This window comes from Hylobates moloch, unplaced genomic scaffold (genome assembly GCF_009828535.3).
Source record: "Hylobates moloch isolate HMO894 unplaced genomic scaffold, HMol_V3 SCAFFOLD_22, whole genome shotgun sequence".
Classification (NCBI taxonomy): Eukaryota; Metazoa; Chordata; class Mammalia; order Primates; family Hylobatidae; genus Hylobates; species Hylobates moloch.
The window spans coordinates 7367262-7379345 of record NW_026652297.1 but is presented as its reverse complement, the minus strand read 5'-3'; the positions used below and the strand labels follow the sequence as shown (position 1 = coordinate 7379345).

Sequence of the window (12084 nt, the reverse complement as noted above, 5' to 3'; positions counted from 1 at the left end):
GACAAGGCTGGGCACATGGTAGGTACTCCATAAATATTTATTGAGTATATGTATATGCCATATATATTTGTGTATATATATATATGTATATGTATATATATATATATATATATATATACACTCCCTCTCTCTATGTATATAATATATGGCATATATATATGCCCCTCTGGAAGTTTTACTTCTTCTATTTATTGTTGACATTTCAAAATCTCATGAGAATATATTTAGGTGTAGGCCTTTGAGTTCAGTAATTGCAGCATCCAAGATGGGCTTGCTACAGCTCTAGGAGTTTTTTTTTTCCTATGGGTGTTTTATTTCCTTTCTTCCAACTCCTTTTTTTTCTCATCTTTTGGAACTCCTGTTGGGTTGGTATTAGAATTCCTGGATTGAAGTTAGAGCTATGATACAGTTCGGATATTTGTCCCCACTCAAATCTCATGTTGAATTGTAATTCCCCAATGTTGGAGGTGGTGCCTGATGGGAGGTGTTTGGGTCATGGAGGCGGATCCCTCGTGGCTAGGCGCTGTTGTCCCAGTAGTGAGTAAGTTCTCACAAGATCTGGTTGTTTAAAGTATGTGGCACCTCTCCCACTTTCTCTTGTTCCTGCTTTCACCATGTGACATGCCTGCTTCCACTTTGCCTTCAGCCATGAGTAAAAGCTCCTGAGGCTTCCCCAGAAGCCGAGCAAAGGCAGGTACCATTTGTCACAGCCTGCAGATTTGGGAGCCAATTAAATCTGTTTTCCTTATAAATTATGCAGTCTCAGGTATTTCTTTATAGCAATGCAATAATGGCCTTACACAATCTATCATATCATTTAAGTTTTTCTCTTCCTTTAAAAAAATTTCTTCTTCCTGTTTTTTTCTTTATTTTTAATCTGTAATCTTTCTTTTTTTTCTTTTTTTTTTTTTAATAACTAAAGGATATTTATTTATTTTTACCAAGACTTTATCTTGAGGACATGGCTAAACTGCGTTTCCACCCCCGACCCCCGACCCCATCTTGAAGAAGGGTTAGTATGTGAATGTTATAAAGTAGATATGAACAGTTGAAGGACTGGAACCAACATTAAGTGACGAAGAACAACTTCCATCTAAATCATCATAAAAATGTTTAAGTAAAAAAAAAAGAAAGAAAAAAAAAGAGGAGGTAACAGGGGTTTCCGAATGAACAAGATTCTCACATTTCATCTAATACAGTCAATCTTGGCTAGAGTATAACAAAGTGGAAACAGGATTACTATGATACAAAACTTCCACTACAGCACGCTGTACACACCTGTGTTCCAAGCCCACCCCAACCCCCCCAATGCTTCCAACACAATTATTTCCCAGCCTGTTGGGCCTGCTGACGAAGGAGCACTTAGATCTTCTCTTTAATCCAGTCTTTGTTATAAGGCTGGTATGTCTGGGTATCACTTCGGTAAACCAGGCAGCTGAGGTCTGCCAGATCATCGATGAAATCAAACAACTGACTGATGTCATATGTGATAGAGGGACTGTTGGGATTCATTCTTTTCAGATGTTCTTCATACATTTTACAAACGCCTTCCATGCATTCATTCACAGATTCGTAGTCAGCATAAGTTCTGCCTTCTGGCCTCTTGGTAGGCTGTACCAGCAAAATGGTGTGAGACATCACGCCAAACTCTCTTCGCTGCAGCAGCTGCCAACACCGCCACCATTACACGAGCTTAGCCACAATCTGTAATCTTTCTTTGACTTTGTCTTCTAGCTCTTATATAGTTTTTTTATTTTTAATTTTTGTGGGTACATAGATGATATATTTATGGTGACACACTTATTTATATGTTTGTGGGTACATAGGTGATATATTTATGGGGTACATGAGATATTTTGACATAGACATACAATGTGTAATAATCACATCAGTAAGTGGGGTATCTATCATGTCAATAATTTATCCCTTCTTTGTGTTGCAACAATCCAATTTTTTTTTTAGTTATTTTAAAATGTATAATAAATTATTGTTGACTGTAGTCACCGTGTTGTGCTATCAAATACTAGATTTTATTCATTCTATCTAACTATATTTTTGCACCCATTGTTTTTATTTTGACAGTTATTTTGTAATTTGCAAAACGTTGTATTTGTTCTCTGTCCTGTGTTGAAGTGTTTGGTTCTGTTTTGATGGTTGTAGTCTCTTTTCAGTCTGTACATGCATCCTTGGTAATCAGTCATTCTTTTTGCCTTAGAGATCCACTTACAAGCTGTTGATTTCCCTTAAATGTTTGTTAAGCCTTGGCGGCTTGTTCCTTTTTGTAAAAAAAAGGATTAGATTGATTAATATGGACCACTACGGCAGTTTTAAAGTTTTCTTCTTTAGCTGAGTTGATCCATTTTCACAGCAAATCTCAGCATACTTCCCTTCTTAAAAAATGCCAAAATAGGATGGACGTTATTATGCAGAACCACCACTTATGTGGAAAAGTCAGTATTCTCAAGATGCTATGGTTTCAGTATTTTTGCCCCCTCCAAAATTCATGCTGAAATTTAATCCTAAATTCAACAGTATCAAGGATTTGTGGCCTTTAATAGGTGATTAGGCCACGAGGGGTCCCCTCTGGTGAAGGGGAGTCGGTGCCTTTATAAAAGGGCTGGATGGAGGGAGTTTATCCCTTTCTGCCCTTCTGCCTTCTGCCATGTGAGGACACAGCATTCCTCCGCTCTGGAGACCACAGCATTCAAGACACCATTTTGGAAGCAGAGACAGGATCCTCAGTTAAACATCAAATTTGCCTCTTTGCTCTTGGACTTCCCACCCTCCAGAGCCGGGAGAAATACATCTGTTCTTTATAAATTCCTCAGTCTGAGTCTCAATTTATAAAGTACCCAGTTTTTATAGCAGCACAAGCAGACTAAGACTTACAAGGGAAATATTCAACATTTTTATAGGACAGAGCTCTGGCTTTATGCGGAGGCCAATTGCGTGGCTGACATGTTCACTAATAAACGTGGAAGTGAGAGATGTAGGAACTCTGGTTTGGCTGTTTTGTATTCTGCCCTTCAATTAATCACTCTGATTACAGCCCCCAGATACATTTTTGCTCCCCGAAACTTTCACTCTGAACTTGGAGGTTCTCCGCATCTCCTCCGGGAAAAATGGTTCCAACTTCTGCTTGAGCCTTATTTTCTTTGCATTCTGAGATTCAGTTTTCTATGCACCATTAGCTTATTCCCTAATAGAGTCACATCTACTTTTGGCTTATATGATTTCATTAAAGTCTCTGGGCTATATGTATTTGGGGGCCAGTTTCACATTTTATCTAAGTGAAATTAGAATAAAGTGAGTATCATGGGAACACTTTAGGGAAAAGACGTCATGGAAAGTCAACACGTGGCTTGAGGAGACGATGTGAAGGGGAGTCTGTCTTATAGATGATAGTTCTCCCATGGGTTAATGAGGCTGATTGTAAAGATTGTATACTTTAAATACCCTAGAGCAAGTTTGTCTAACCTTCAGCCCATGGGGGCTTTGAATGCAGCCCATCACAAATTCATAAACTTTCTTAAAACATTATGAGATTTTTTTTCAAATTTTTTTTTTTAGCTCATCAGCTATAATTAGTGTTACTGTATTTTATGTGTGGCCCCAGACAATTGTTCTTCTTACAATGTGGCCCAGGAAAGCCAAAAGATTGGACAGCCCTGCCCTAGAGGTTTTTTAATGGTGATAAATTTTATTTTATTTTCCCCCACAAACACCAGCAACATGAACTATCCCCTCCAGCTGCTGAGTATCTCACAGAGTTATTCCCCAGCCATAACCATTAACAGTCCAGTGGACCTCCAGGACTCACAGCACAGAACAATTGTTTGTATCTATATTGACTAGAGAAGGGGCTGGGCATGCTATGCTGGGACCAGCTCTGGTGTCTTTCTAACTTGGTATTCTGTGTTTATTTTACAATAGCATACTTTTGCTCCCATAAATATTAGTTTATTGTGAAAATTTGAAAAATTCAGAAGAGCTAAAATATTAAATATCATTCAATATTTCTCCACTCAGAAAAAGGTTAATATTTCAGTGTATCCTTCTGATTTTTTGAGAAGAAATAGGTAGCATAAAATATATAGTTTTTATTTGACTAAAAAATGTATAGCTCATGTCTTTAAATATTCTTCAAAAACATGATCCTTTATGGTTACATGATATTTATCACATGGCTATTTATAGTTTATTTAACTGTTCTCTACCTTTGATGTTTGAAATATTCCTGAAGTTTTTCTATTATGAATAATTCTATGAGGAATTTCTTATTCATAAAGCTTTTTTGGTACCTTTATTAGTTCGTTGAATTAATTCTGAAAATGGCAGGCATAGGCTAAAGTGTTTCAATACATTTTGGAGCTTTTGATACATAATGGCAAATTGCCCATCTATTGAGAGTGTATCACTGGATACCCTTTTTGTTAGTGTGTAAGAATCCCCCTTTTCCTGAACTAGCATCTAAACTTTATTATCTTAAAAGAAAAGGGCTGGGAAAAAAGATTTTCCATTAGCATGATAGAAGGAAATATTTTTCAATGTTTTCCCCATGCATTTTTTTAATTCTTAGTGAGATTAAACATCTATCTATTTCATTTGCATTTCTTCTTTTGTGATTTTTCCCTGTTCAGATCCTTTGCCCATTTTTTCTATTAGCATGCTTCTCTTTTACTAATTTATTTGTAAGGCTTTTACAGATGAATAATATTGACTCTTCTGTTTTATATATAGAAATAGCTATAGATATACATGTATTAATAAGTATAAACAATGTTCAAGTCTATGATTTTGTTTAGAATTTTAGAAAATTGATCAGTTTAACATTTTTTTTTGCCTAAATACTTTGTATTATGGATTTATTTGCTTTGGCATTTTTGACAGTTAAATCTTTAAAACATCTGTAATTTACCTTTGTGCAAGTGTGGTACAGAGATTTAACTTTATTATCTTAACACATGGCCAGTTGTACCAACATCATCCACTGAATTATATTTTATTTACCCACCAAATTGAAATGTTATTTTTGAAATATAACTGAGCATTAAGATCTGCTTCAGTGATATCAGTATTTTCTAACCTATGCACCTGCTTCCTTCTAAAGCAGTACTATACTCTAATTAATGTATTTTTATAATTTATTTATAAAAGTTATTTATAACATATTTTTATAATTTATTCTTATATGTGGTAGACTTGCCTTTTCCAAAAATTTGAAAGCAATTAGTGACTGCTTATTCTTTTGCATAAACTTCAGAATAATTTAACTGTACTCTTTGCTATCCCTAATCTGTGGAATCTACCGAATTAAGCCTGTAAATTAATTTGAAGAAAACTAACATGTTTATACTGCTCAGGCTTCTCCATCCAACATGGTCTATCTTTTCATTTATTCAGATAGTTCACTCGTTCTTATATAATTAGCAAAATATTTGCAATATAATATATTAAATAAACCCACAGAATAATGCAGCAATGTGGTTTGGCCCAAGCAGTCCTGGACTAGAAATCAGAAAACCTGAATTTTTGCCCCAGCTTTACTACCAACTGGCTGTGTGAACTTGGACAGGAAGTATCGTTGGGCTTTTGTGTTTTCACCTGTAATATGAGGAAGGCTTGATTAAGTTCTCTAAGATTTCTTCCAGCAACAACAGTCTGTGATTCTATGAATCACGATGCAAAATTTGTATAGCACGTGTCCCCCAAAGGAGGAGTAATGTTACCATAGTTCACTGCACCAACGTCACATGCATCCGCAGATACTTGATTGGACATATTTACTCCTTAGATGAAATTCACCAAGAAACAGAACTGTGTATACGATGGACATAATTGCATTTCATATATTCAGCTTTCAGTGCTGTAATAAAAACAAATTTAAAACCACTCCGCAATGCCATTGTTGCAGTTCCAAAGCTAGCGTGAGATATGAGCTCTCAATGGGGAGGAGGTGGGCCTCATGTAGGGGGCGTGTGCTGTTACCATTTTGCAAAGCTCCAGGGAAGCAAAATAAAAGAAACACAATGGCTTTGAAGGTCTCTGCCAAACTCTTCTTAAGAGCAATAGAATTAGGAGGAAAATGTAGCCTCTAAGAGCATAACCAAGAATTTAATACTCCCCCTTGGAGCCTACAAAACAAAAATATAATCATCTTCATCTCATGATTAAAAAAGAAAACACGAAGCACAGTGGCTTTGCTCGATCTCTTTAATTGGATTATAAAGCTGAGATGGAAATTCTTTTGCAGTGAAGTGGCCCAAACGTTATGGCCAGGACAGAATAACTCAAAGCAGAGCTTCAGGTCCACCCAGGACTTTTCATTCCTGGAAAAATGGGGTTTAATTTCTACATCGTAAATGGTTTTAACTTGCAAAACTTTTCCTACTGCTTTTTTGAAACAATTCAATTTCAGGAACAGTGGAGGCTTGAACTCAGCTTGGTTGTGGCCATTAATAGCTCTCATTTGGATAAATATTTTTGGAAGCTCTTTTTTTCACTTATAAAAAATGAACTGGTGATACATAAGTAAATACTCAAAGAAGGGTGTAATATATTGATATGTTAAACACAGATAGAAACACAGGACACACTGATGGAATGTATTATGGACGTAAGCCATAAAAATGTTTTCAATTTCTTTTGGTGTTAAGATATGGCATAAGAAACTAGTCAATTTCTGGAGTCTCTTGAGGCAATTTGCATATAGAATGTTTATTGCAGGATGGCAGATGTGACTTTGAATAAGTGGAGCCAGTTCTGAATTTTGCCTCCCATCTCTGTCCAGGCTATTGGCATCTGGAGGATGTGGCCCATGCTGCATTAAGAAAAATGATTCAAGCGGTTGAGAAACAGTATTAGGTCTTCCTCACAGAATTTATATAATCTTAATTTAAGTTGTAGCAAATTGATGTAACAATGCTGAAGGTTTCTGTGAGATGAGCCCCCTTGAGGAACTCTTTCAAAATCAAGAGAAATATTTGGTTTTCTTCCAGCCCCAGAAACCTTTGATATTTTTAAAAAAGATGGTATAACATAAATTCACTCTGTTTGTATACATTGAGATCTTTTCCCATTTTATTGTGAAAGATAGCTTACTGCGAAGCCTCATTTACAGCCAGATTCTAGGAAAGCATTTAATTATATGCCAAGGGATGAAGTGAGGGTTTATGTGGGTAAAAGACTGACAAAGATCCTATGAAAAGTGATAAGGATTGAAAGAGGTTCATTTGCCAAATTATAAAACCAAACAGATAATTTTCTTTGACTTCATTCCTACCTAAGAAAGATGTAGTGTGAACCAACCTTCCTGGAAACAGAACAATTGTTCTCTCTAGAGGTCTTGGGAAAGGGGAGGAGGAGTAGAGAGAGCTCCACAGGTTACAGCTCATTTCGGACTTTTCATTGTAAATGCAATGGTGGCAGTGGACGAGGTGCACTTTCTCTTCCAGTTGCTTTTGCGGCTATGCCCTAATGCTGCACATGCCCAACAGCCTCTGCTGTGCTGGTCACTTTTCCAGCCACCCCCCCATGGGTTCCTAGTGTTTCTCAAGAGCAAATGTTACCTCCTCAGGGAGGCCTTCCGTGACCTGGTCATGTAAATGAGATGTACTAGTTGTATACGCTCATGACATTTTGTGGGTGTTTCCTTTTCAGCTCCCACCACTGTCTGTAAATGCGCATTTATTTGTGTGCTTAATTGGCTTCTCTGGCCAGGCTCTCCATCCCAGTCAGGGTTCACTGATGCCTGTCCAGCACCTGAAACTGGCCTGCCACAGAGAAGGTGCCCAGTAAGTCCTTGGGGACAAATGAGTAAGCTTTGTGGTTTTCCAAGGAGGACTGGTCTCTATCCCCCTGCCTTGTCCAGGCAGAATTCGCCACCAGCTTGATTCCCATCTGTCTCCTTTTGACTTTCTCTTTTCCTTTCTCTGCCTTTCTTTTCTTTCTCATGTTCATTTGTAAGAACTTTATTGGTTTCCTTGTTTTTTCTCCCATGTTGCTCTAGAAGAAAACAGATGGGTAGAGGATTTCAGATGAATACTGAATATCACATCCCCATTGATGAGATCATTTCAGAATTTTCTAAAATTATTCTTCACGGTCACATGGCCAGGGAGAAACTATGCCTGGGTTTTTGAGAGTCGGGATGCTGCTGCCTGGCTTCAATCATTATTAAAGAGACAAAGGCTCGCCAGGATAAAACTGCTGGAAAGTTTTCTCTAGCAGTAGGGTGCGTTCAATAAGTAGTCCTCACCTGGAGGAACGTGAGGTGAGAGCTCCTTCTTTTGTGTGTGTGTATAATTACTTGTCACTTTATCTAAATGTCATATCTGGGAGAGCTTATCTTTCTTTAGACACTTACAATAGCATCTACTATGGGACTGCCAACAGACTGCTTGGCCTGGGAAAGATTTTTTAACAGTGCAACGTTAATAGCATGAGATTTTCCCCTCTTCCCTTTATAAAAATGTGGGCAAATGTGTCAGAAGGGCAATGCCATGCCTTGAGCATAAGAAAGGCGTTCCAGGTATGATTGCCTGTTTGCTGTGTTTGATTATCTCCATCCTTACTCTCTGGAAAATGAAGTGCATGTGGATTTGGCCCTTCCGGATAAGCAATCTGATCATGGTCAGGGTTAAGCTCATCAGTTGGCTAGCATGATATTAGAAGCTGAGTTATTGGATTCACAGAGCAAGCAAACACAGTCATAGTACCTGGAAACTAAATATCCTCTCTTCCTAGTGATGTCTGTAGCTGTTTGGCTGTAGGTCAACTCTCTCCCCACCTATATCTCAGCCCGAGAAAGGCTGCCCTGGTGCAAAGCTGCAGCAAGTCTCAGCATCTCAGTGCAGGCAGGGAGGTCTGTCAGTAACCTAGCAACGTGACAACAAAAGCATCCTCGTGCTGTTCAGCTTTCAAATAATGAAATGATAGGCACAACATTTTGCATTTAAACAGCACAGTTTCCAAGGACCTTAATGTCAGTTGTGAATAGAGGAAAGAAATCACAAGAACCTGCTCCTCCAGGGCTGGCTGACTCCATTATACAGACAGGTAAGCAGAAGCAAACAGGGCACAGGGGGCCATACGACAGAATTAGCGATGAAGTATACAGAAAGAACTTCTAACTACGAGAAAAAACTAAAGGAAAAGAGCTGTAAGCGAGCCCATTTTTTCTCATTAAAGTTTACAACTCTAGGGAGCAGAGATTTTGTTCTTCATCTATTTTGAAAAGTACTAACCTTACTGATTGTTAAATTATAGATGAATTCAGTGGGTAGGTGGTCTATCTTACAGCCTAGCTACTGAACAGGGAATTAGCTATAGGAGTCTGCAAGACATTACTAATTTTCTAAATGTGTGATTATTCCGTGATCGTTTTCTGAAAATGTAACTAATTTCTGATCCAAAGGTAGATACTATTGTTTGTCTACTCCTTTGATAACAGTGGTGGCTTTAAGAAATGGTCACAAATTTTTTGATACTCTTTCCCTGGAGGCATAGGGTCTTTATACTCTCTCCTGTAGTCTGGGTAGGCTTAGGACTGATTCATCCAATAGCTTAGGACTGACTCATCTAACAGAAGTGATGCTACATAGCTTCCTAGGCTGAATTATAAAAGAGGATCCACCTTCTTCTTTGTTCAATGGAACACTCATATTTGGAGCATAGGGAAGCCATATAAAAAGTCTGATTATCATGAGGCTACCTTGCTGTTTGGAAGTCCAACACACAGTGAGGGCATGTGTGGGTGCTCCAGTTAACCATCCCAGCTGAGCTCAGCCTTTGAGTAATTCCCACTCAGGTACCAGACATGTGAGTGAAAAAGCCTCCAATTATTCTGCATCCCCCTAGCCATTTTAATCTTCTGATCTGAAGCCCCAGATGTCGTAAAACAGATGCCAGCCACCCTGCTGTAGCCTTGCCAGATGATCTATGAGCATAATTAAATTGTTGTTGTTTTATGCTGCTTAATTTAAGGAATTTTCTTAAGCAACAATAACAACTGGGACACCAACAGAACCCCAATTGTTCACTCTTCTCTGCATGCTTATGTCCTGGATAAGGGGCTGTGGCCCTTTCTCAAATCCTGAGGGTGCAAATTTATTTGTCTGAGGCAATATGGTCATTTTATTTGCTAAGGCAGTATGGTCGTTCCATTTCTTTTATAATGTGTTTATATTAGGTATCAACAGGTGATGCAATTCTGGCCAATAAGACGAGTGGAGAAGTTGGCTGGGGCTGCTTTGGGAAAATTCCCCTTAGTCTCAATAAGATTTGCAAGGTGGGACAGATTTCAGTGCTACCTTTGAATGTCATTGTTTGCACATAATATTTATACCTGTGGTACCCATCTTAGGGCTGTCAGGGGAGCCACCACTCTAGGGGACAGGTTGAAGAGAAGAATGGAGAAGCTATGTCCTTAATGATGTTCAACACTAATCTTGGAACTACCTCCATCTTTGAACTTCTTGCTACATAATATATTCTAATTATTTAACCCTTTTTGCAGAGGGTTTAAAGAGATTCAGCCAAAGCTTCATAACTGATCATAGATGATTCAGAGCATAGGTTCTGGTCCCAGAGATCTAGGTTTATATTTTGGTTCTGCCACTTACTAGTTATGAAATTTTGAGTTGCTCTGTCTCTGTTTCTTCACCTACAAAATTCGGATAAGAAGGTTTTCATTACGAAATTCTTATAAAGATAAAATAATTTATTTAGTAAATACTTACTCAGTGCCTGCTGTGTGTCAGGCACCATTTGTGGCACTGGGGGAAATAGCTTTGAGTGAGACAAGCTTCCAACCCTCCTGGTGCCTAGATTTGTGTAAGAGAGACATAAAAAAATGAGTAAGTGAACAAGAGAACCTTAGATAGTGCCAAGTGCTATAAAGATTAAGTGAAGTGAGGTATGCAAAATGCTTAGCATGGGCCTGGCACACAGCAAGCAGGCAGTAATGTAAATTAGTTGGGGCTGCTATAACAAAATGCCATAGACTGAGTAGCTTAAACAAAAAATGCATTTATTTCCCACAGTTCTGGAGGCTGGGAAGTCCAAAATCAAGGCACTGGCAGATTTGGTGTTTGTTGAGGGCCTGCTTCCTGGTTTATAGATGGCTATTTTCTTGTTGTGCCCTCACATAGTGGAAAGACAGTGAGAGAGCTCTCTGGGGTCTCTTACAAAGACACTAATCCCATCCATTAGGTCTCTACCCTCATGATCTAATCACCTCACAAAGGTCCCATCTCCTAATACTATCACATAGGAGGTTAGGATTTCAACATACGAACTTTGAGGGGACACTAATATTCAGCCCATAGCATTCTACCCCTAGCTCCCCAAATTCATGTTCTTCTTGCATGCAAAATATATTCATTCCATCCCAACAGCTCCAAAAATCTTAACTCATTCCACAGACAACACTATAGTCTAAAGTCCAAAGTCTCATCTAAATATTGTTTAAATCAGATATAGATGAGACTCAAAGTACAATTCATCCTGAGGCAAAATTCCTCTCCAGCTTCAAACCTGTGAAACCAGACCAATTATGTGCTTCCCAAATACAATGATAGGACCAATGTAGGCTATTCCATTCTGAAAGGGAGAAATAGGACAGAAAAAAGTGGTCATAGATCCTATGTAACCTGACAAGGAAAACAACATGAAACCTTAGGGTTTGAGAATAATCCTCTCTGGCCCCATGTTCTACCCTCTGGACCCATAGGGTGGTGGTCCTGCCTCCATGGCTATCCCTCGTTGGGGTTGGGAGGGCGATCACAGGCCCTTGGCTCTCCAGGGCTTGGGTCTCAAGATATAAAGGGGTCTATTATTTTTATTGTTAAAGTTAATACTATTCAAGTCATCATTATGGAAAGCGAGTGACAAACAAGGCATGAGTGAAGTTTGACTTTGGCCTAAGGGTTGTAGAAAAATGAAGCATGTTCCCCCTGTTTCCACCCATTAGGATTAAGTAGTTGACGCCTGTCCTCTGCAGTGCACTGGTCTGAAATTTTACTGCTTAGGATCATGGAACTGGCCCTTTCTTTGGTTCTGTTCCACCTCAAATAAGCTGGGGAG

At 38.6% G+C, this 12084-nt stretch overlaps 1 protein-coding gene across 1 annotated transcript; it reads right to left on the bottom strand.

Annotated features, from left to right (window-relative positions):
- Positions 1-947: 947 nt before the first annotated feature.
- On the bottom strand, positions 948-1697 carry LOC116461929 (enhancer of rudimentary homolog). Its single transcript, XM_032754073.2, has one exon. It carries the CDS (start codon positions 1636-1638, stop codon positions 1363-1365), a length of 276 nt encoding a protein of 91 aa, XP_032609964.1. The 5' UTR covers positions 1639-1697; the 3' UTR covers positions 948-1362.
- Between the last annotated feature and the right edge of the window lie 10387 nt (positions 1698-12084).

Excerpts from the sequence above, each read along its gene's own strand:
- LOC116461929 (XM_032754073.2), bottom strand. The coding sequence starts at position 1,638 with ATGTCTCACACCATTTTGCTGGTACAGCCTACCAAGAGGCCAGAAGGC.